The sequence below is a fragment of the Entelurus aequoreus genome, linkage group LG10 (genome assembly GCF_033978785.1).
Source record: "Entelurus aequoreus isolate RoL-2023_Sb linkage group LG10, RoL_Eaeq_v1.1, whole genome shotgun sequence".
NCBI lineage: Eukaryota > Metazoa > Chordata > Actinopteri > Syngnathiformes > Syngnathidae > Entelurus > Entelurus aequoreus.
The window spans coordinates 72,052,305-72,077,878 of record NC_084740.1 but is presented as its reverse complement, the minus strand read 5'-3'; the positions used below and the strand labels follow the sequence as shown (position 1 = coordinate 72,077,878).

Here is a 25,574-nt window from a genome sequence, read left to right as displayed (position 1 = left end):
GGATTGAATTCAAACCCACCAGTGCCTCCATGGAAATGCCCCCCCTTTACCTCAAAGAACTACTCACCCCCAAATCCTCCACACGACACCTCCGCTCCGGACAGGCTAACCTACAAAGCTACGAACAATGGGAGACCGGGCTTTCTGCTCCGCCGCTCCCAGTCTGTGGAACGCTCTCCCTGACCACCTGAGGGCACCACAGACTGTGGATGCTTTTAAAACCCTTCTTTTAAAAAAAGCCCTTTTTTTTAGATGTATGCATACCGTATTCTTTGGAGTATAAGTCGCTCCGGCCGAAAATGCATAATAAAGAAGGAAAAAAACATAAGTCGCATTTTTGGGGGAAATTTATTAGATAAAAGCCAACACCAAGAATAGACATTTGAAAGGCAATTTAAAATAAATAAAGAATAGTGAACAAGAGGCTGAATAAGTGTACGTTATATGAGGCATAAATAACCAACTGAGAACGTGCCTGGTATGTTAACGTAACATATTATGGTAAGAGTCATTCAAATAACTATAACATATAGAACATGCTATATGTTTACCAAACAATCTGTCACTCCTAATCGCTAAATCCCATGAAATCTTATACGTCTAGTCTCTTACGTGAATGAGCTAAATAATATTATTTGATATTTTACGCTAATGTGTTCATAATTTCACACATAAGTCGCTCCTGAGTAGGGATGATGTTCAAAACCGGTTCTCCCGGTTGTTCGATAAGAAAAGAACCGATTCCATGGACTCGAATCCCTTTTTGAGAACCGATTGCCGTTAACGAGGCCACTATAGTAAAGAAAAAGAGTTGGTTCTTTATTCGAATCCCTGGGAACGAATCCTGTCCCACAAGAAATGCCCTGTGGGACATCACAGGAAATGACGTAGCTCAGTCCAATGACTGAGCTACATCATTTCCTGTGATGTCACACAAGCAGCAAAAATAATGGACCGGAAAAAACGCCTCAAGGCATGGCTATTCACCTATAGTGATCGCAGAGACAGGTTGTTTTTGTGTTACTGTATATATTTGTTTTTCTGAAAAATCCCACTTAATATACTTTGGGTAACAACAGTCAATATTTATTTATTTAATTTTTTTGGGGGGGTAGCAGTCAATATTTATTTATTTTATTCTATTTTTTTCTTATAAAATAAAAGTGAGCTTTTGTTAAACCAACTATTGTTTTTCTTCCATATACAACAACCTATCTGGATTCCATAAGAGAATCGATAAGGAATCTGTTCGATAAGAGGATTCGATAATGGGATTCGATAATGGGCTTGAACTCGATAATTCCTTATCAAACATCATCCCTACTCCTGAGTATAAGTCGCACCCCCGGGCCAAACTATGAAAAAAACTGCGACTTATAGTCTGAAAAAAAACGGTACTAGTTTTACCTATTTGGATGTTCTAGTTTTTATTTTTATTTTTTTTAATACACTGTAGCACTTTGAGGTTGTTTACTCAATGTAAAGTGCTTTTTACAAATAAAATCTATTATTAATATTAGAGATGTCCGATATTATCGGTCTGCCGATATTATCGGCCGATAAATGCGTTAAAATGTAATATCGGAAATTATCGGTATCGGTTTTTTTATTATCAGTATCGTGTTTTGTTTTTTTTTGTTTTATTTTAATTAAATCCACATAAAAAACACAAGATACACTTACAATTAGGGCACCAACCCAAAAAACCTCCCTCCCCCATTTACACTCATTCACACTCATTCACACAAAAGGGTTGTTTCTTTCTGTTATTAATATTCTGGTTCCTACATTATATATCAATATATATCAATACAGTCTGCAAGGGATACAGTCCGTAAGCACACATGATTGTGCGTGCTGCTGGTCCACTAATAGTACTAACCTTTAACAGTTAATTTTACTCATTTTCATTAATTACTAGTTTCTATGTAACTGTTTTTATATTGTTTTACTTTCTTTTTTATTCAAGAAAATGTTTTTAATTTAATTATCTTATTTTATTTGATTCATTTTTTTTAAAAGTACCTTATCTTCACCGTACCTGGTTGTCCAAATTAGGCATAATAATGTGTTAATTCCACGACTGCATATATCGGTATCGGTTGATATCGGTATCGGTAATTAAAGAGTTGGACAATATCGGCATATCGGATATCGACAAAAAGCCATTATCGGACATCCCTAATTATTATTATATAAACATTTATCTTATTGTGTGCTCTATTGTCCGGAAAATATGGTACTTTTTTTTTTTTTAGTAAACAATGCTTTGGAGTGCATGAGAAAGTGGAAATGAAATCTCTTTGATCAGATCCAGTAACATTACACTATGGCAGTTTAATTCCACGCACATGCGTCACGGCCAACTATGCTTTTGTCACGTTCAGCATGTTTTCGTGCGTGCATACTCACGGCAAAGTCCACGGTGCAAGTCCGGGGGTACCCGGGCAGGCCCGGGCTGAAGCGCCAAACGGTCTCCAGGTGGTTGAACAGCTTGCCGTCCGAGCAGGAAGCCTGGGTGGAAGCGCAAAACGGGAGCGTGAGCGACTTTGGGAAAAACCCGACGGGTTGCGCGAGGAAGGAACTGCCGCACCTTGACCAGGTGGGGGCGCACGGTGGTCACCAGCGAGGTGTAGTTCTCCACCACGGGAGGGAAGCCCACCGTCAGCTTGGCCTTGCAGAAGCCGCTGCGCTTGAAGATCACGTCGGACTTCTTGCACCAGGGGACGAAGAGGCGGTAGTTCTCCACTTCCGCCACCACGCCATACATCTCCTGCATGGAATATCTGCACACACAATAACAATAAATACACACCGATCACTACATACAATCCTGCTCATAAGTTTACACACCCTGGGAGAAGTTATGATTCCTTGGCCATTCTTCAGAGAATATGAATGATAACACAAAAACCTCCACTTCCACTCATGCTTAATGGTTGTGTGAAGCTATTTATGGGGAAGGCAAAATAATTGTCAAAGGATCTGCGAGAGAAGGTAATGGGACTGCATAAAACAGGAAAGGGGTATAAAAAGATATCCAAGGAATTGGGAATGCCAATCAGCAGTGTTCAAACGCTGATTAAGAAGTAGAAAATGAGGGTTTCAGGTAGACCAGCAAAGATTTCAGCCACAACTGCCAGGGAAATTGTTTGAGATGCAAAGAAAAATCCACAAATAACTTCACCATGCAGAAAAATGGGCTGCATGGTGGAGTCGCCTGAAGAAAGCCATTTCTGCGTAAATGTCACAAAGTATCCCGCTTACATTACGCCAAACGGCACAGAGACAAGCCTCAAAACTTCTGGAACAAAGTAATTTGGAGTGATGAGACCAAAATTTAACTTTTTGGCCACTCGACCATGCAGCCCATTTTTCTTCAAGTGCCTCCTTATTGTACATCTTCAGTGTTTCCCATAAACTGCCAAGATACCTGTGGCGTTGGGGGCGTGGCTATGGGCGTGGTCACCATGACATCATCGAGTAATTTGCATCATTTACTACAATGATATGATTTTCTCTAAAAAGGCTCAAAAAATGTTTTCTTACTAATTAATAATAACAGTTTTGTTTTAAACGTCCATCCATCCATCCATCCATTTTACAATATAATTACAACACTTTATGTACATATTTATATACAGATTTGAACAATAAGTTATTCACTGAAATATATTTATTAATTGTGGTTCTTCCAAAAAAATATATCTTATAAAAATATAAAAGCTAAAATGTCTCTTTAAGCTCTGCCCCTTTAATTAGTGCATACTAAATAATTTAACTTCAGCCTACTACTACAACCATATTATTTACCAGCAACATAAAGTGAAACAGAGGCAGAGGTGTCCTGCCACAGTCAGTAACAAATAAACAGACAACAGTAGTGGTGGTAGATAGACACAAAGCTTCATCAAACATCTGGTCCACTGAACAAAGAGCTCCAAAAATCTTGATCCTACACTTCTCTTTTGTAAAGTAGATCTGAACAGCCGATATGGGCATCTACATCAACTATATGATTTGCCTGAGAAGCTGGACAGGACAAAAAAAATTAAAACATTTTTTAAAAAATTAAAAAAAATGTTGTGGCAGCCTTAATTCTTTCGTGGCGGGCCGCCACAAATAAATGAATGTGTGGGAAACACTGATCTTGTAACAGCCACACCACAATTTTCCAGGTAGTCCTGTATTTCAGCTGAAGTTATTTGTGGATTTTTCTTTGCATCTCGAACAATTTTCCCTGGCAGTTGTGGCTGAAATCTTTGCTGGTCTACCCGAATCCCTCATTTTCCACTTCTTAATCAGTGTTTGAACACTGCTGATTGGCATTCTCAATTCCTTAGATATCTTTTTATACCCCTTTCCTGTTTTTTGCAGTTCAATTACCTTTTCTCGCAGATCTTTTGCCTTCCCCATGACTCAGAATCCAGAAACATGTGTGCAGCACTGGATGAAAGATGCAATGGTCTGTCAGAAGCCCAGAAACTCACTGACCTTTTATACACACACATTAACTACAAACAAACAGGTCACAGGTGAGGATTGGAACCTTGATTAGCCGTTCAAACCTGTTTGTGTCAACTTTTGTGCATGTCAAAGTCGCTGGGGTATGTCAACTTTTGATCAGGGTAATTTGGGTACTTTCTTTTGTAGTTTTGATTTAAAAAGAGGAAACACAGTTGTTTGCCAATAAATAGCTTCACACAACCATTAAGCATGAGTGGAAGAAAGGTTTTTGTGTTATCATTCATATTCTCTGAAGAATGGCCAAGGAATCATACATTCTCCCAGGGTGTGTAAACTTATGAGCAGGACTGTACATGTCATGTAAACAGACTGTTACGTAAGAGTGTCCGCTGGTCTATTTATAGAAGCAGATTTCAAAGATGGCTGCCTGTAAGGAACACACGCACCCACTGCACGCCTTCACCCTATTCAAAGATATTTTTATCCTCGTTACGCAAAGCAGCCGTTGACTTCCAAGCCTGTTAGGGAATGCAATAAAAGGCTTTCCCGAAGTATCAGCGATAACGAGCCCCGTTTGTTGGACTTGGACAGAAAAGGAGTCATTGACTCACTTTCTGGCTGCCTAGAAATGTTGGGAATGAGTCAAATGTGTCGTGGTTTTAATGACCAAATTATAATTATAATGCAAATCAGCAGCACGTCTATGGCATATTCAATGTAAGTTAGCATCGGGCTAGTGCACTTTGAAAAAGTGGAGCTTTCTTTTCCTATCAGGCATGCTTGCTTTGTTGACATGCAGTCCAACGGAGTCTGTTTAGAGTGCTTGTTTCCACGCCAAGTGCTCGGGCCCGCGCAGAGTCTACAGCCCGATGTGACAACAAAAAGGTAGCGAAATTTGGTTACTGTTTGATTTGTATGTGAATCGGTACTTTGTCTGTACCTATAGAAGTACTGAATTCAATACCCATCCCTACTCCAGGTGAATACCACCATGCTTTTATTTTGAAGCTTACTTTGCACTGAACAGGAAGTCACTGCATGAATGTTTTAATGCTGTGCAAATATACATTTCACATTGATTGGCCATAAACGAGAATAATAAATCCCATCCCTACTCCAGGTGAGTACTGCCATGCTTTTATTTTGAAGCTTACTTTGCACTGAACAGGAGGTCACTGTGTTTGTTTTAATGCTGTGCAAATATATATTTCACATTACTTGGCCATAAGTAATAAGAATTCCCATTCCTACTCCAGGTAAATATCGTCATGGTTTTATTTTGAAGCTTACTTTGCACTGAACAGGAAGTCACTGCGTGTAAATTTTAATGATGTGCTTAATATACATTTCACATTGATTGGCCATAAACGAGAATAATAAATCCCATCCCTACTCCAGGTGAGTACAGCCATGCTTTTATTTTGAAGCTTACTTTGCACTGAACAGGAGGTCACTGTGTTAATGCTGTGCAAATATATATTTCACATTACTTGGCCATAAGTAATAAGAATTCCCATCCCTACTCCAGGTAAATATCGTCATGCTTTTATTTTGAAGCTTACTTTGCACTGAACAGGAAGTCACTGTGTGTATGTTTTAATGATGTGCAAATATACATTTCACATTGATTGGCCATAAACGAGAATAATAAATCCCATCCCTACTCCAGGTGAGTACTGCCATGCTTTTATTTTGAAGCTTACTTTGCACTGAACAGGAGGTCACTGTGTTAATGCTGTGCAAATATATATTTCACATTACTTGGCCATAAGTAATAAGAATTCCCATCCCTACTCCAGGTAAATATCGTCATGCTTTTATTTTGAAGCTTACTTTGCACTGAACAGGAAGTCACTGTGTGTATGTTTTAATGATGTGCAAATATACATTTCACATTGACTGGCCATAAACGAGAATAATAAATCCCATCCCTACTCCAGGTGAGTACTGCCATGCTTTTATTTTGAAGCTTACTTTGCACTGAACAGGAGGTCACTGTGTTTATGTTTTAATGCTGTGCAAATATATATTTCACATTACTTGGCCATAAGTAATAAGAATTCCCATCCCTACTCCAGGTAAATATTGTCATGCTTTTGTTTTGAAGCTTACTTTGCACTGAACAGGAGGTCACTGTGTGTACGTTTTAATGCTGTGCAAATATATATTTCACATTACTTGGCCATAAGTAATAAGAATTCCCATCCCTACTCCAGGTAAATATCGTCACGCTTTTATTTTGAAGCTTACTTTGCACTGAACAGGAGGTCACTGTGTGTACGTTTTAATGCTGTGCGAATATAGATTTCACATTACTTGGCCATAAGTAATAAGAATTCCCATCCCTACCCCAGCTAAATACCACCACGCTTTTATTTTCAAGCTTACTTTGCACTGAACAGGAAGTGACTATGCATATTTTTAATGCACATAAACAGTCCCCCTTTGGGCCTCATGTTTATGTCGACTGTGGATCAGGACTTGATGATTCGGTCGACAGGTTGTCAACATAAGCGGGTTGTACTGCAGTAGGTAAAAGTTTATTGATATAAAATACAGTAATAAAAATAGCAGATAAAATTGTTGGTAGTTAAAGTAGAATTAAAAAGCAACATTATGATGAAAAAAACATATCCACTTCTAGAACCTCATACCCAATGACACGTCTCTCCGAGTACTCCCTCCTCTTGGAGAAGGCGTCAGCCAGGTTGAAGAAAGCGCGGGTGGGCAGGACCACGCCACGGCACACGGGTGTGGCGGCGCCCAGCAGAGGTGGCTGGCGGCTCATCAGGACCCCGCATGAGGACAGGTACCTGGGGGACACAGAACACGTGAGCCATGGCCTACTTCCACGGTGACGCAACAGGCGCACGTCAAGGCAGCGACGACGCTCTGGAATCTCCACGTGCCTTTCCCAATTTAGCGCCGAGCCTTTAAGGAGAGATATGCGGCGCGGGAGAACATTCATTATCGCTCCCTCTCCTCTAATTGGACGTGGCACAAGTCCCGCCTTCTGATGAACACGTCAAGGTGAGGACGCGGTCTGAGTGACAGTCAGGCACCAAGGTTGCAAGAACACAGACGTACTTCACACTCACATAAGCGGTGTCACGATACAACCTTCTCACTTTTGATACCACACCGATATTGGAGCCTTGAGTATTTACCGGTATGGATATTAATCCAATATGATATCAGCACAAATTCCTTTTGAGTATTGAACAATCAGTCTGTTCTAAGAGCGCACAGCTTGCAAGTTCAATGTGCACAATTGAATATCTGCTCAGACAGTAATTAAGTGTAGATATGTTGTTTTCTAATGGAGAAACATGTTAATGTCTCTTGTTTTCAAGTGAGTTTATCAAAGTGAAGTTATCAATCACAGCTTTTCCATCATTTTGATTTAAATCCGTAATACTGTTCAAACCATAAAAACATTTTTTGTGCGTCTTTCTTTGTTTTTCTTGATGTTTCCGTCTCGTTTTTATGTCTGTTTTGCCTTTTGGTTGGGGCACCTTTAGGACTGTAAAATCACTTCTTGGTAGAGATGTCCGATAATTGCTTTTTTGCCGATATTCAGATATCGTCCAACTCTTAACTACCGGTTCCGATATCAACCGATACCGATATATACAGTCGTGGAATTAACACATTTTTATGCCTAATTGTGTTGTGATGCCCCGCTGGATGCATTAAACAATGTAACAAGGTTTTCCAAAATAAATCAACTCAAGTTATGGGGAAAAAATGCCAACTTGGCACTGCCATATTTATTATTGAAGTCACAAAGTGCTTTTTTTTTTTTTAACACGCCTCAAAACAGCAGCTTGGAATTTGGGACATGCTCTCCCCGAGAGAGCATGAGGAGGTTGAGGTGGGCGGGGTAGCGGGGGTGTATATTATAGCGTCCCGGAAGAGTTAGTGCTGCAAGGGGTTCTGGGTATTTGTTCTGTTGTGTTACGGTGCGGATGTTCTCCCGAAATGTGTTTGTCATTCTTGTTTGGTGTGGGTTCACAGTGTGGCACATATTTGTAACAGTGTTAAAGTTGTTTATACGGAGACCCTCAGTGTGGCCTGTATGGCTGTTGACCAAGTATGCCTTGCATTCAATTGTGTGTGTGTGAAAAGCCGTAGATATCATGTGGCGCTCTGTACTTCTCCCTACGTCCGTGTACACAGCGGCGTTTTAAAAAGTCATAAATTTTACTTTTTGAAATTGATACCTATCATTTTGAAACCGATACCGATAATTTCCGATATTACCTTTTAAAGCATTCATCGGCCGATAATATCGGCAGTCTGATATTATCAGACATCCCTACTCCTTGGGTGTGGTTTCCCCTTACTTATGTTCTTTTATGTGTAGAGACTCCAGTCGCTACAGTTTGTGGTCCTTGAGCCAACACAAGTCTTGGTAAAAAAAAAAAAAGCCTTCAGATTTGCTGCTATGGTCATGGAATAAATTACAAAAGGATCTGAGGCTACCTGAACCATCACTTTGGGGGAATTTCAGGACATTTTTAAAAGGCCAAGACGCTGTTTCTATTGTGCACATGCTTTTAAATAGTTTTTATTGAATTATTTAATTTTTTTACCCATTGCGTGTTTTTATTTTGATGTTGTAAATAATTTGTGCTTTTAAACTATAGTGTGTGACTGCTACACTGCAAAAACTGAAATCTAAGTAAGATTAAATATCTCAAATAAGGGTGATATTTGCTTATTTTCTGTCTGATAAGATCATTTTTCTCACTACGCAGATTTTATGTTAGAGTGTTTTACTTGTTTTAAGGGTTTTGGTCCTAAATGATCTCAGTAAGATATTACAGCTTGTTGCTGAGATTTGATGACCTATATTGAGTAAAACATGCTTGAAACTAGAATATCAACTGTTGCAAAGCTGTGTCATCAACACTCACAAGTATAAAACTACTTTTTTAAAGTAATAATTTCTTACTTCAAGCATATCATTATGTCAAGATAATGGCACTAGCATTTACTTAATTTAAGAATATTTTTCAAAATATTGAGCAAAAAGGTCCCTTTTTTTTCCTACCAAGAAAAGTGCACTAGTGAGAATATACTTATTTGAAGGTATTTTTGGGTTCATTGAGGTTAGCTCATTTTACTTGTTTTGGAAAGTCTTGACAAGCCAAATTTTCTTGTTCTATTGGCAGATAATTTTGCTTAGATCAAATAAAATACCCCTAATTTTTTATTAATTTTTTTCTTGTTTTTGAACACTGACTTTTTGCAGTGTACTGTTTGTTGTTGTTATATCAATCAATCAAACTTGATTAGTATAGCACTTTCCATACATATAAAATGTAGCACAAAGTGCTTTACATTTAAAAACATTTAAGAAAACAAAACAAAAGCAGTACATTGCATAATCGCAAGTTGCAACAGTCAGACCAGAGCTGCTGCCATTTCTACGTACAGGTACAAAAGTAAAAGAACAAAAAAACAAACAGTGAGCAATAAATAATACATATTGTGCACATGCGATTGCACAAACAACAAAACAAAAACACCATCTCGACACCCACGTCCACCAATCTCTGCTGAGGTGGGGGGCAAGGACAGGAACCATCCATCCATCTTCTTCCGCTTATCCGAGGCTGGGTCGCGGGGGCAGCAGCCTAAGCAGGGAAGCCCAGACTTCCCTCTCCCCAGCCACTTTGTCCAGCTCTTCCCGGGGGATCCCGAGGCGTTCCCAGGCCAGCCGGGAGACCTAGTCTTCCCAACGTGTCCTGGGTCTTCCCCGTGGCCTCCTACCGGTCGAACGTGCCCAAAACACCTCCCTAGGGAGACGTTCGGGTGGCATCCTGACCAGATGCCCGAATCACCTCATCTGGCTCCTCTCCATGTGGAGGAGCAGCGGCTTTACTTTGAGCTCCCCCCGGATGGCAGAGCTTCTCACCCTATCTCTAAGGGAGAGCCCCGCCACCCGGCGGAGGAAACTCATTTCGCCGCTTGTACCCGTGATCTTGTCCTTTCGGTCATAACCCAAAGCTCATGACCATAGGTGAGGATGGGAACGTAGATCGACCGGTAAATTGAGAGCTTTGCCTTCCGGCTCAGCTCCTTCTTCACCACAACGGATCGATACAGCGTCCGCATTACTGAAGACGCCGCACCGATCCGCCTGTCGATCTCACGATCCACTCTTCCCTCACTCGTGAACAAGACTCCGAGGTACTTGAACTCCTCCACTTGGGGCAAGATCTCCTCCCCAACCCGGAGATGGCACTCCACCCTTTTCCGGGCGAAAACCATGGACTCGGACTTGGAGGTACTGATTCCCATCCAAGTCGCTTCACACTCAGCTGCGAACCGATCCAGTGAGAGCTGAAGATCCTGGCCAGATGAAGCCATCAGGACCACATCATCTGCAAAAAGCAGAGACCTAATCCTGCAGCCACCAAACCGGATCCCCTCAACGCCCTGACTGCGCCTAGAAATTCTGTCCATAAAAGTTATGAACAGAATCGGTGACAAAGGGCAGCCTTGGCAGAGTCCAACCCTCACTGGAAACGTGTCCGACTTACTGCCGGCAATGCGGACCAAGGACAGGATCATACCCAACAAGCTTTCTTGGTTCCTTTGTTGGGTAAGTACAGGAACATACCCAACAAAGCCAACTCCGTCCTAGGCTGCCCACAAGCTTTCTTCCTCCGCATCTCCTTCGGTCTCTTCACACGAACTCTGGTGTGGCAGAGAGCCAGCAGCTGGCCTCCGGTGCGAACATGGCCATGGCCAGAAGCGCAGAAGTCACAAAAGTGCCACCCCTTGCTGCGCAGTCCCGCAGGGGCCCCAACCAAAAGGCAAAAAACGACATGAAAACAGGAAGGAAACATCAACAACACCAAGGAGCACAGAGCTCCTGCAACCAGCAGCCATTACACGGGAGCCGACATTAAAAAAAAAAATCATTATTATAAGATTGTCTTGTGGTTTGGGGTGTGTTAAGAGTAAATTTGTCCCGATAATTGTCTCCAAATCGAAACAGGGCGGACAACCAAAAAACTATTCATGTTTGTGGGCACAGCTGACGCCTTCTGACTCCTGTCTGTGAATTGTGCTGATCAAGAAACTAAAAAGGCATTTGGGCTACTTTGTTAAGCGCTACAGGTGTAAATTATAAAGTTTGTATTCACATCTTTTTTCTCTCTTTGAGTTTGTCATTTTTCTTTCATAAATAGTCTATCCTTCCTGCCTATTACGCCTCATCTTTCACTTTAAGCGTGAGTGAAGAATGCGTAAAAAATGCCCTACCGCACTAAAAAGACCCGATAAGCTCGAAAGAGAAAGAGATGATGCGGTATTATCGGCTCACACTTGCTACCTGGTGGTTGTTTGAGTGCACTGCAGCTAGTCCTAGTTAGTCCTGCTCCTGAATGCTTCAGCCCCATGCAGGATTCTCACAGGAATGAGGCAATAATGGTCTGTTTTTCTAGTCGTTGCAACAGTGGTTGCCATGGTTCTTCTTCTTCGATTGTGTCGGATCACGTTTGTTTGCGCAAAATTTTGGGCTAGGAGGTCTTGAATCTGGCTCGTTGATGTTTGTGGTGTGCTGTGTTCATATTGTCTTAGCACACCACTCATCATCATCATCGGCGGTCACTCGAAGCGCGTATGACGATCCTCCTGGTAGGGGTGTATCCCTTTATGGAAGATGCCTGTGCGTGACTTTGTTTAACGTGGGGAGACTGGTGCACAGGCAGTCACCACACCATCCTTGACAGAATCGGGTCAGGGTCCAGTGGCATGGAGTCCAAGACGACTGGGGACCCTTTTCTGCTGCAGCCTTCTTCCGCCATCGCAGCCGTTGTGGTAGTTCTTAAATCTACCGTCTTCCGCCCGCTCCGCCGTTGAGGTCTTCACCGTATCCCTGGCTAGGGGGCAGTCAGGTACTAGGCCTTTGCCAAGGGCCACCTGGGGTAACAGTAGTAAAGGGGTTAACCTCCGAGTGCCCCAAGACCCCATAGAGGAGCCTCCACTGCCGGATGCACTTTAACGTCAAAGCGTTAAAGCACACCACTACGGCTGTAACAATATATGCAATACTGATAACCGCGGTAAAACTCCTGACGGTTAGTACTACAGTTTTAATTTAAAATGCTTGAAAAATCTTCGATAAACTTACGGACTGACTGGAGTCAGCTCGCTAGCTTATATGCTAACATGAAAACGAGAGGCATCAACGTCTTTCCCTATTAAGAAACAACCAGGGTTTCCACTTAGCATTTTTATTATCACCATACCTTGAATTGTTTTGTTTTTTTAACTTGAAAACAAATTAAAGTAAAATAATATAGTTCAGCCCCCAGAAGAAATCACAAAGTCTGACGCTGTTTTTAACTTTTATTACCAATTTTATGATAACAAACGGCACAATTCCAACAGGTTGTACCTCCCGTGCAAACACTTTCGTCTTGTGAGTCCGTGTTTCCCCGGACACACAACACTTCCTCATTCTCCACCAATCACCTTTCAGGCACGGACGGTGTGTTTGCAAACATGGGAAAAACTGACATCAAATCCAAACCACACGAACATAAAACATTAAACATGTTGTTACAGTTTGAATTGATGAATATAGATCAGTGGTTCTTAACCTTGTTGGAGGTACCGAACCCCACCAGTTTCAACCCTTCTTTAATGAAAAATAAAATGTTGGGTTTTTTTCAAATTCAAGACAAAGTTATATGTTCTTGGTAACACTTTAGTATGGGGAACATATTCTAAGTAACAAAGACTTAATTTAGAGTTTTTTGGACACTAGAGGAACATATTCTAAGTAACAAAGACTTACTTTAGAGTTATTTGGTTAGGGTTAGAGGGTTAGGGTTATAAAAAGGCCATGCCGAATAAGGCATTAATAAGTACTTAATAATGACTAGTTAAGAGCCAATGTGTTACTAATTTGCATGTTAATAAGCAACTAATTAATGGTGAATATGTTCCCCATACTAAAGTGTTACCATGTTTTATTACTGGTGCACAAAATGAACCGTGCATGAACATCATCTTGTTCAAAGAAAAAAACCAACACAGTGCATAAACTCACAACAAATTACACACCTGCAAATCAGTCTGACTTCTGCTGTTGCCGTATCCGTAATACGCCGATAGTGAAAAGTTTTTATTTACACGATGAGTCGGGTGTGTTTTGACCTCCGCCGAACCCCTGAGCCCGACTCACCGAACCCCAAGGGTTCGATCGAACCCAGGTTAAGAACCACTGCTATAGATGATTATGTGTGCACTATTGACAAGTGATGTACCGAAAACTTGACCACCGAAAAAAGACTTTGATCACCGAAAACTGCGCTACCGGATGTAAACAAAATGCACGCCATTGTGACTGTCTGGAGCGTTGTCAGCATGTCTGTGATGTGGACGTGATTTTAATAAATAGTGCAGATATACCCGCGCGGACAACCATCTACAAAATGTGCAAATATTAAACAGGACAGTGGCGGCTTTTAGGAAGAGAAAGTCCAACTGGAGCAACAGCGCCAAGCGTGACGTCATGCTCGCCTCTTTAGTCAGCGACATCGAGGGACAGGAGTTGAGTCTTACCAGTAACACCAGAAGAAGATGCTAAATTCGTTGATAGTTGTTTTAATTTTTTTTTAAAAGTCATTAAAAGTCTGGAAACACTTGAAAAAATCTCAAAGTACTTTGTACAAAAAGCAGCAATAATTGAAAATATGGCAAAGCGATAAAAAAATATATGTTGATTTTAATTAATTGTAACGGATTTCTTTCTTTCTTTAATTTCGAACATGAACACACTTACAGTATAATACATAACACAGTTTCATATCATTTATCAGATTTGTTTTTTTAAATGTATGAATACATTTTTTGAGCCTTTTTAAAGAAAAAAATATCCATCCATCCATATCATCATAGCAAATTACTCGATGACGTCATGTGACCGCGCCCCCACCGTCACAGGTATCTTGGCAGTTTAGGGTGAACCCTGACAACATGCCCCAATCACATTACTATCTGAGAAACTACAATATTCAATTGTACACATTGAACCTGCAAGCTGTGCTCTCTTAGAACAAAGTGATCGGTTTATACTCCAAAGAACACGAGACAAAAGGTGTTTATACGGTGCGTTCAAGGTCCGCTGAACAGAGTAGGACGCCACTACGCCCGCCATAAAAAATAAAAACAATTATAGATTTTATTTGTTACGCATTTTTTATTTATTTAAATACATCTCAAAGTGTGACAGTACAAACCAACATTTAAAACAAAACAGATTAGACTAAAACACTATCAGTGATGCATAAGAAACAGAAAATATGCAAAATAGTGGCTTTTCTATCAGTGTGTCTATTCATTTTAGAAATGCAACAAAAAAAAAATAACTTGGTCAAAAGATAGTGTGTGTATAAGTACTTTTTGAGCACATTCAACAATATTGCGATAATAATGACAACTGTGATGGGAAATGTTCACATTGTTACACCCCTAAACACCACACACATAAACTGCCCAATGCCAGATTTGTTTATATTAATTTATGGGGTTTGTAACAGATAAAAAATGTCTTTATATTCATAAAATCCTAATAAGTGTACCAAGAGGCAGAGACAACTCATTCAGTCAAATGGAACGTCTACATTTAACAGAGCATGTGACAAAATAGGCCAAGGTCAGGGCTGCTGACGTTACTGGAGCGTAACTTCAAACCTAACCTTTCACTGTGCGTCTGTCTGCATACTTTCTGTTTGTCTGGTGGCAAGTTAAATATTAGGGAAAACCACATAATGGCAGTTGTAGCAAACAGACTGTTTCCTCCTGAGAACCAACGCTGTTTCTTTCCAGAATGTGTCAATTTGACAAGGGAAATAAACCACTAAAGAAAGGATGATGGTCTCTCTGTGGCGGTTTAAGTTGTCAGAACAAAAGGACAATAGAAAGTGTCATCGAGACTAAGCTGAATGTCATCGAGTCAGGCACGTAAACGCTGTCCCGCGCACGTCGGATTGACGGATTTGCTCTTCTAATTCCTGCCCTTGCCGACACGGGAAGCCCGATCCTGACTGCCTGAAATGTGATACGCTTGACGTGTGACTGACTCCTGGCACTAAATACCAATTTATCGCCTTCATCGTCGCATGTCACAAGAGACTTCTTGTGTGTATTCCATCCTTGCCTTGTCTGGCTCTCACACCTGTCAGCAACTTTCCATGAACCTGGCTGAATAATTTGCATACAAACCTTTTGCCTAATTTCAACAGGAAGCTACAACCTTATTAACTGGTACAGTAGAACATATATAGCTGAATACAATATGTGCCCTAGGGTTGGGTTTTAAAGCCCCCACATCTGCACCCAACTTTTTACATTGGGAGACTAAAGAGCCAACTTTAAACGATGGTGTGTTAAAAATCGGGATGTTTCAATCCAGGGTCTCTGCAGGTTTCAACAAGCCAAATTTTAAGACTTTTTAAAGACTTTTTTAAGACCATAATGAATAAAATTTAAAACCCATTTCACATTGATACAGGCAAAAAAGTACAAAAGACTTGAAGGAAAATTGGAGGCCCAGAATTATTTGCAAAGTATATGAGTTTATTTGCAGCTCTTTCACATTGGAATACAAAACACTTAACCTAACTAAAAACACCAGGAACTTATCTGTTGTGAACTAAGATTTGTTTGGAAGTCAGAATAAAAAAATGGCCAAACGTTATGGCGTACTCAAAAATCGAAACATTTCAAAGCGAGACTGAAGTTTATGCATGTTTTAAACAAAACTAAAGTCAATAGATTTTTAAGACCTTTTACAAGTATATTTAAGACCTTTTATGAGATTTTAGGAGAATTTTAGACATTTTAAGGCCTTAAATTCAAATTATTGGATTTAAGACTTTTTTTTAGACTTTTTAAGACCCAAGGTTTTATGCTGCCGATTCCGATCATATCCGATCCGATAAGTGAGATTGGCTGATACCAATACCAATACTTGTACATGTATTTATGGTGAGTGCAATTGACATTATCAACACAATATTTAAACTACTTCGGTATTATCTTCTTCTATTACATACAATTGTTTGAGCAAAAAAATTCAACAGTACACAATACTTAAAAAATTATTTAAAAAACTACTGCCTATTACTCATTTAAATCCTTTGGGTTTTGCCCTCAAAGTCTTCCTGTGTCCAGGGAATTATTCCCTGAGTTTGTAAAAAGTAGCAAAAACAACAAAAAAGTTATTTTGAGAAAATGAGAATATCAATCTGATCCCTCTAGTAATAATAATGGATTAGATTTATAAGCGCTCACAGAGAAGTGAGAACCCATTACTCATCAATTTAGGTGGTGGTAGCTATTGATCATATACTGACACTACCAATTTATGGATTGAGCCGATCCTTGTCCTACGTGTCGTGTACTGACCTCTTCCACTAAAGAAAAATAGTACAGAGTTGCAAAACATAACACAGCTTATAAACGCTTTAAATGTTTTATCTTTTTTATTTTACAGGAAAAGTAATCTGTCCATTTGAAATTTAACTCCTTTTTTTCTTTTGGAAAGTATTCACGGTTACCTTACCCAAGGGGTTGCATACTCAAGAAGCTGAACTGAAAACACAGGCTTCCAGTCTCTTTTACTTGCACCTCAGAACTCAGCCTGTGCACATTCACAGACTCACACAAATTAGAGAAGTCTTTAAAAATGCTAACTTTTCTCGCTCTAAGTCTGAGGGAGCCACAACAAGGAGACAGAAGACAGACAGTGGCTACTTGCTAGCTAACTATCGGTTAGCATGTAATGTTATCGGTCGACTCCACTGTCTGGACTTCGTAAAACAGTCGCCAAAAAGTATAGAAAAACAAAGAAAAAGATAAAGGCACACATACTTCATCCTACTGAGGCACGGAGAGATCTTGCAAGATTTGCTGACTTCTCACACTGTAGAGGCGCATTTTCCCCAACATTTTACAAACTGTACAACATTACATGGCTTCCATTGTCCTAAAAAATCTTGGTTACGGTCTAAATTCTCAATTTCTACATGAATATAAGCTTCAAACACCATTGAATAGATGTTATTTCCTGTAAGACATTCCAGTAAGATTAGCAGCACTGAGATCAGATGACAAAGCGCAACAGTGCTGATAAGAAAAATGTATGTAAGCAAATATTTACCAATTGAAGATAAACACCCACTTTATGTTGACATTACAAAATATGTGTGACACGTGTCCTGGCCTGCGACCTGCACAGGTCTACAGTGATGACCAATGAAATAAAAAAAACAAACGGGCTCTCAACTCAACGTGTCGGAAAGTGAGGTTAGCACACATACTGTTGCAAAGCCGAAATAGCAAATATAAGTTACTGTGTATGGCGCTGTTGGGTTAACCTTCATTGAAGCGTTGCTGTGCTGCAGTAGAGTCCTCTAGTTTTAGCTACTGATGCAATACAGTGGAACACGCGCTCTAGGACAGCTCTATTGGAGGATTGTTTCACCTCAACAGAGCGAACCCATCTGTGTTTGGGCCATTTTTAGAGGATAAATACATCCTCTCAGACTAGAGCCGTCCTATTTATGTCTGTGAGCATGAACTGACGAAGCCTGCTTGTCTTCCGAGACAATCCGAACAGTCTGGTTGCGATCGGTCCAATGCACTGAGAAATGCGGACTGCGGTAGTACTGCTCCATGTTTAGTCAAACTTGGCCTATTTGAGAAGAAGTAAACATCACATGACTGCAATAATATGATTAACAGTAGGACAAAAATTATGCTTTCAATGCATGACTTCCAAAACTCTGATAAGAATTTGAAGGATGACACTAACGATTCGATTCAGAATCAATTCTCTATTCAAAACTATTCTCGATTCAAAATCAATACTTTTAATAACATTAGGTGACAGTTCTAAGATTAACTACATTCCTCCATAAAATAGATAACAGCTTTGATATTTTTTTGTGTTACTTAAAAGAAAACTAGTTTTTTTAAATAAAATTCTACCCAAACATTTAATAAAGTCAAATACAAATAAGACAACAAGAGAAGTATTCAACGTTTATCTTTTCTCATGCAAATCTGTACAGCAGATATGATCATCTACATCACAGGTGTCAAACTCAAGGCCCGGGAAACCCATATCTGGCCCGCCACATCATTTCGAATGGCCTGTGAAAGCTTGGAAATAATATGCATCAATGAAGTACTTTATCTTTCTTTCTTTTTTGAGAGAAAAAAAGGCATGTACTGCATGCAGTTATACATATTTTAAACTTTATCTATCTAATAATGCAACAGATACCATATTATCATACATTCTGTTTCTCACCATTTTTGTAAGGGGCGCGGGAAGTTGGCAGACCCGTCAGCGATCCTGTTCTGTCTCCCTGTAATGTTTGTCTGCTCTTGAATGGGATTGTGTTGAAAATCTTAATTTCACCTATGGGATTATTTTCAGTATTTCTGATTCGGATTCTTAACATTTTTGGGGTAAAAACATCCATACATACTGTATCTACTTAGCCTTATGATTTCAGAGCAAGTTATTCATCAAAGTGCACACTGTAAACATGACAATATATATTTTTTAAAACAGCTCGGTCTTCAGAATCCTACCGTAAGAAAAAAACAGTAGTACCATTTTTACATTTACAGCAATACACTGTGAAAATAGCAACCATATTTTTCATGCAAAAAAACTAACAAAACTGGCAGCACAATCACCAGAATTTTTCAGTAAAATAGACCATTTTACTGTAAATTTTATGGTAAAATTCTGACATTTTTTTGATCGCAAAAATTTTTTTTTCTTCCATCCATTTATTTTCCACCGCTTTGTCCCTTATAGTGTAGGTAAAATATACATTTACTAATGAAATGCTTAGGTAATCGTGTGACAATATCATGCGGCTAATCCTTATACATGTATGTTTCTTTTATTAATGTTACAAGCGGCCAGCCCTCTAAGGGCAGCCAAAACTGCAACGTGGCCCTAAATGAAAAAGAGTTTGACACCCCTGATCTACATCAACAATACGATTTGCCTGAGTATCTGTACTGGACAGATGTATTATTATTTTTTAAACATTAAAACATTTTAAAATCTATGTTGGATTTTTTTTAATCGCTTAAGAATGAACGTAAGAATCTTGATTTTTTTTTTTAACACCCCTGGCTGCTTTTGTGTCGTTTTCATCACCACTACACATCGGTACTGACGACATAGAAGACATATCCAAGTTTATCCAGAATATCACCAATTACAGATTGGACAAAGTACTCGTACACCTTTGACCAAATTTAGCAAGTTACGCTCGACAATACTACCCTGCAAAACATCTACGGTGAGTAAAATGTTTATTGGAATCCCTATTATAAGTTAGACATGTAGCTGTGAGTCTGCCTAATATCTTTTAAATTGACCGATTCGCACACTGATTTTTTTGGACCCGCCGATTGCCTGGTCGATTGTGATGTGACTCACAAGTCAAGTCCCACCAGTCATGGTTATTCAAATTTTCCGTCACTTCTAGCACTAATTTCATGACTTTAATCAATGAAAAACACACTGTAAATGTGAATCTTGTTTTTCTGTTTCTATGTTTAGCAAGCTTTCCAGTGATAAAATGGGGTAAATATGACATTTTTAACAAAAAAGCCACACCTAAAATCTTGAACCTCATTGGCTTTCTATTAAAGGGGCATGCCTCGAGGGCGCTAAGTGTTATACTCTGCCCTCTTACGTTTTCTAGAACGTAATGGCGTATTTACGTGCGTACGTAACACATGTACGCGCATTAGCTTTGGGTGTTGTTAGCTAATATAGCGATAATATAATAATATAATATAATATAGCGATAGCAATTTGGATAGCTAGCTTTAGCTGTCATTTAATGCATATTTTATCATAACAACTGCAAATTGTTCGTTGCTTCTCTTGGACTGTTTTTGTACGAGTGCACGCGTTCCCTGCGCGTACGTGTTGACAAGACAAAGTTTTATTAAATAAATTTAGTAATTGTGAAAAATATGGACAGTTTTAAGACAAATGTGTTCTGTTAAATCACTAATGGTAACATAAGACTAGAATTTTTTTTATATTTTTTGCTTTGAAAAATGTAAATGAGGATAATGCAAACAGCCCCCTTAAATAAGTTGACATAAATCAATGCATTGTCACCGGTTTTAAAAGTCCATAACTTTCTTAACATTTATCACAGGAAAATGGTACGTCTATAACTGGGATCGTCTTTACAAGACCTATCTGATAAGACCGGTTTCATGCAAAACAATTTTTAAAATTTTACACACAGGCCTTTGGTAACATTGTTGAGAATTTGTTAAATTAGGTCCTGACGTTGAGCAACTCAAACTTAACGTTGGATCAACATGCTTTTTGACATTAATTTTAACCATTAAATTTTCATCATTTCCCAACCAATATTCTACAACACAAATACAACGTTTAAACAACACGCTTTTTGCAGCGTTTGCTCAATGTCAAGTTGTTGCGTTGATTTGTCCATTTAAATTTGGTCATTTCCCAACCAACGTTGTCTCAATTTACACATACAACTATTTTGCAATGTTGTTTTGAAGTTTGTTTTACTGGAAATGTAAGTATAATCAAAGTTGAATCAATGTCGTGTGCCTGCTGGGCTACTTTCGGTTCTTGGAGACAGTTACGGTACATACAGTATAAATACTGCTGGTTGCTCAATCCAGTGTTTTTCAACCTTTTTTGAGCCAAGGCACATTTTTTTTCCATTAAAAAAATCCAAAGGCACACCACCAGCAGAAATCATGAAAAAATGTAACTTGATATTGACAATAAAAAGTTGTTGTCGCAATTGTTGAATATGAATTTAAACCATAACCAACTATGCTTCACTATACTTGTTTCAAAGTACTGTAACGAACTGTCACATCACGTCGTGACTTATTTTGAGTTTTTTGGCGTTTTCCTGTGTGTAGTGTCTTGCGCTCCTATTTTGGTGGCCTTTCCTGTTTTGTTGGTATTTTCCTGTTGCACTTTCATGTCTTCCTTTGAGCACTATTCCCCGCACCTGCTTTGTTTTAGCAATCAAGACTATTTCAGTTGTTGTTATCCTTCTTTGTGTGGACATTGTTGTCATGTACGGATGTACTTTGTGGACGCCATCCCCATACTTGCCAGCCTTGAGACCTCCGAATTCATATATATATATATATATATATATATATATATATATATATATATATATATATACACACCGGTGTGTGTGTGTGTGTGTGTACATGTTCAATGGAGAAGTCTGATCTACAAAATGTGCAAGCAGCATACCCCTTCGAGCTGTTCTGGATGAACTGAAATTATTTTTCCCAATCATTTTGGAACTTGCAAGCGTACTTCTTCTTCTTACTCGTCGTCGCCATGTCTCTTCTTTGTCTCTGTTATGTTTTTGGACATTACTACTTGCCGTAGTTTTGAAGCAATGCATGATGGGAATCTGGATGTTGTGTGTCAGTGTATTAACGTGCCGGCTGGAATAAACATGTGCTGAGAAATAGCTCCGTGCCTGCCGACTTTATGGGTTATAGATAAACCTGTGGATAACGGAGACATATATAATAGTCTCCTTTTCAGGTGAGAGACGACGCTAAAGGCAGTGCCTTTAAGGCACGCCCCCAATATTGTTTTCCGGGTGGAAATCGGGAGACATGGTTGCCCCTGAGATTTAAGGGAGGGGCACTGAAATTCGGGAGTCTCCTGGGAAAATCGGGAGGGTTGGCAAGTATGCATCCCTGCTCCACACGCTGTAAGTCTTTACTGGCGTCCAGCATTCTGTTTTTCTTTATTTTGTAGCCAGTTCAGTTGTAGTTTCATTCTGCATAGCCATCCCTAAACTTCATTGCCTTTTTTTAGGGGCACTCACCTTTTGTTCATTTTTGGTTTAAGCATTAGATACCTTTTTACCTGCACAATGCCTCCTGCTGTCGCCTTCATATTGTGATCATGACAAACCATGTCTGCAAAGCAATTAGCTACCTGCTGCTACCTACTGATATGGAAGAGTATTACACGGTTACTCTGCCGAGCTCTAGACAGCACAGACACTCAACAACGGCACATTATTTGCGGATTACAATTACCGTATTTTTCGGATTATAAATCGCTCTGGAGTATAAATCGCACTGGCCGAAAATGCATAATAAAGAAGGAAAAAAACATATATAAGTCGCACTTTTTTCTTTCTGCTGCTCGATTGCCATTTTCTGCTGCATATTTCACTACTTCCAGCTTGTAACCTGCAGTATATGATTTCCTTTTCGGTGCCATTTTTGTTCAGCCCTTCTCAGTTTTTATAAGTTACCACCAATGTTGAAATGATCAATTTTCATAGGTACGGAAGTAGTAGCAGGTAGCATCTTTTTTTTCCACAATGCACTTCTGTCATGAACCGCCCCCGCCAAATTTGTATTAGTTGACGTGTGTGTGTTACGATTGCTGATATACGCCTAGTCTCTTACGTGAATGAGATAAATATTATTCGATATTTTACGATAATGTATTAATAATTTCACACATGAATCGTTCCAGAGTATAAGTCGCACCCCCGGCCAAACTATGAAAAAAAACTGCGATTTATAATCTGAAAAATACGGTACTGGTTTGCAAAAAATATTTTTAACCCAAATAGCTGAAATTAGATCATCTCCCACGGCACACCAGACTGTATCTGGTATCCGGCAAGGACAAGTCACAGGTGGAGAAAATCCTCAGTGCTGAACTCTGTAGAACTTGCACCTGGCTCGCTGACAACAGGCTATCCATACACTTGGGTAAAACACAATCCATCCTATTTGGGTCCCAAATCAACCTTAAAAAGTCAATGACTTCACTATAAAAGTGGGTGACATTGTTATTACCAGGAAAAATGAGGTCACCTACTTAGGTTCCATTCTAGAGGCTAATCTTTCCTGTGATAAAATGGCAACCAAGGTAATCAAAAAGGTCAACCAACGAACGAGATTTCTCCACGGTATCTCCTCTCTGGTCAACAAAAGCACCATGAAGATTCTAGCGGGAACTCTCGCTCAACCCTTTTTCGATTACGCTTGCACCTCCTGGTACCCTAGCACCTCCAAATCCCTCAAATCTAGACTCCAAACATCCCAGAACAAGCTAGTCAGATTACTTCTAGACCTCCACACCAGATCACACCTCACTCATACCCACTTCTCCAAAGTGGGCTAGCTCAGGGTGGAGGACAGAGTAAAACAACTTGCACTGAGCCCAGTCTATAAAATCCGCTACACCTCCCTGATACCGAAGTACATGTCAAACTACTTCCTTAACGTAAATGACCGCCATAACCACAACACCAGAGGGAGCTCCACTAACCACGTTAAACCCAGATTCCAAACTAACAAAGGTCTTAACTCATTCTCTTTCTATGCCACATCAATATGGAATGCACTCCCAACAGGTGTAAAAGAAAGGGCATCTCTATCCTCCTTCAAAACCGCACTAAAAAAACACCTCCAGGCAACTACAACCCTAAACTAACACCCTCCCTTCCACATAATACCTCTTCGGATTGTAAATAATCAAATGTAGACACTTTTTCTTATACTTTCTGATCTCTCTCTGTCATGTCTGTGTTAATCATGTTTTTGTTTGGCCATGTTTTGCTTGGTTTTTGGACTCTCTTTTTAGTTCCTGGTTTCACTTCCTTGTTGTTTGGTTTCCATGGTCACCCATTAGTTTTCACCTGTCATGTCACGCACCTGTTTCACGTTTTGAGTCACGCACCTGTTGTTAATCATGTCTGTGTTATTTAAGTCCATTGTTTTTCTGTTGTTCGTCCTGGCGACCTCGCACTTTTTCATCCCTCTACTTCATGTCATGTCACAGTTCTTTGCCAAGTAAGTTTTGTTCATTTATGCCACAGTTAGTGTTTTTGTTTTATTGTTCATAGTTTCTGCCTTTGTGCAAGTTTGTTTTCATAGTCAAATTTTTACCTCCGCTGGGAGCGCTTTTTGTTTATACCCTTTTGAGTGTTAAAATTAAAACCATGTATTTAAATTCACGTCTTGCCCGCGCCCATTTTCCGTTGCCTTCTGGGAGAACAAACCACGCCATAGACCCGGACATGATACTCTCTTTATGTCCACTGCTTGCTGTACATATCCTACCAAGTCAATCCTACACTGTTTCAATGTCCATTTCTCTAATGATGCAATTGTTGATGCTGATTGTTGATGACTGAAGTGTTGATGCCAACCAAACCTAACCCCCCACCCCTCCATAACCCACACCCCGGATTGTAAATAATCTAAATAATTTAATGTATATACGCTGATGATTATCTTGTGTGATGACTGTTTTATGATGTTAGTATATATTTGATAGTATATATCTGTATCATGAATCAATTTAAGTGGACCCCGACTTAAACAAGTTGAAAAACTTATTCGGGTGTTACCCTTTAGTGGTCAATTGTATGGAATATGTACTTCACTTTGCAATCTACTAATAAAAGTTTCAATCAATCAATATCTCAAGGCACACTAACTTAAGTATTGAACAATGTTTAGTTTGGGTAGTAGTTTGAAACTCTTTGATTTGAGGTTATCAACCCGACCTGACAAGCTCCTGTAAATATTTGAGGCGTTAAATAAACTCAAGAAAACCTACTGAAGTTGAGCTGATAAAGCAATTTCAAGTGCAGGCCGACTGAAGTCCAGAAGAACTTGACAATACATTTGCATTAATAGTTTAAACAATTGTTTTACCATCCTGAACGGATACAATTCACCTTCAAGCCTGAAAAAGCACGTTTGGTGGCTGAAATGATGCTAGCGACTAGTTTAAACCGGATATTGTTGGCCATTCTGACGAAAAAGGGCGGACACTAGCTCGGTATTCCCGTTCTGTCACTGTGTAAAATATAATTTACCTGATGTTGTTTCTGGAGTGGACGTCCCGACTGGACGCGGACGGCAGCCGCTTAACACACTCCGCGACTTTTCTCAGGTTCGGAGCGCCTCTCGCCATCTTTGCGTCTGTCACTAGGTTTCTTCTCCAGATGATCGACCCTCTCGTTGGC

At 39.7% G+C, this 25,574-nt stretch overlaps 1 protein-coding gene across 1 annotated transcript in view; it reads right to left on the bottom strand.

Moving 5' to 3' along the window:
* Positions 1–25,574, bottom strand: part of coq10b (coenzyme Q10B) — a 27,523-nt gene extending 1,949 nt beyond the window's left edge. Inside the window, exons 1-4 of the mRNA XM_062059726.1 lie at positions 25,425–25,574; positions 7,122–7,280; positions 2,594–2,786; positions 2,413–2,514 (exon numbers count right to left, since the gene is read on the bottom strand). Coding sequence (XP_061915710.1) covers positions 2,413–2,514; positions 2,594–2,786; positions 7,122–7,280; positions 25,425–25,522 — 552 coding nt within the window. The 5' untranslated portion in view covers positions 25,523–25,574. The remainder of the gene's footprint in view (positions 1–2,412; positions 2,515–2,593; positions 2,787–7,121; positions 7,281–25,424) is intronic.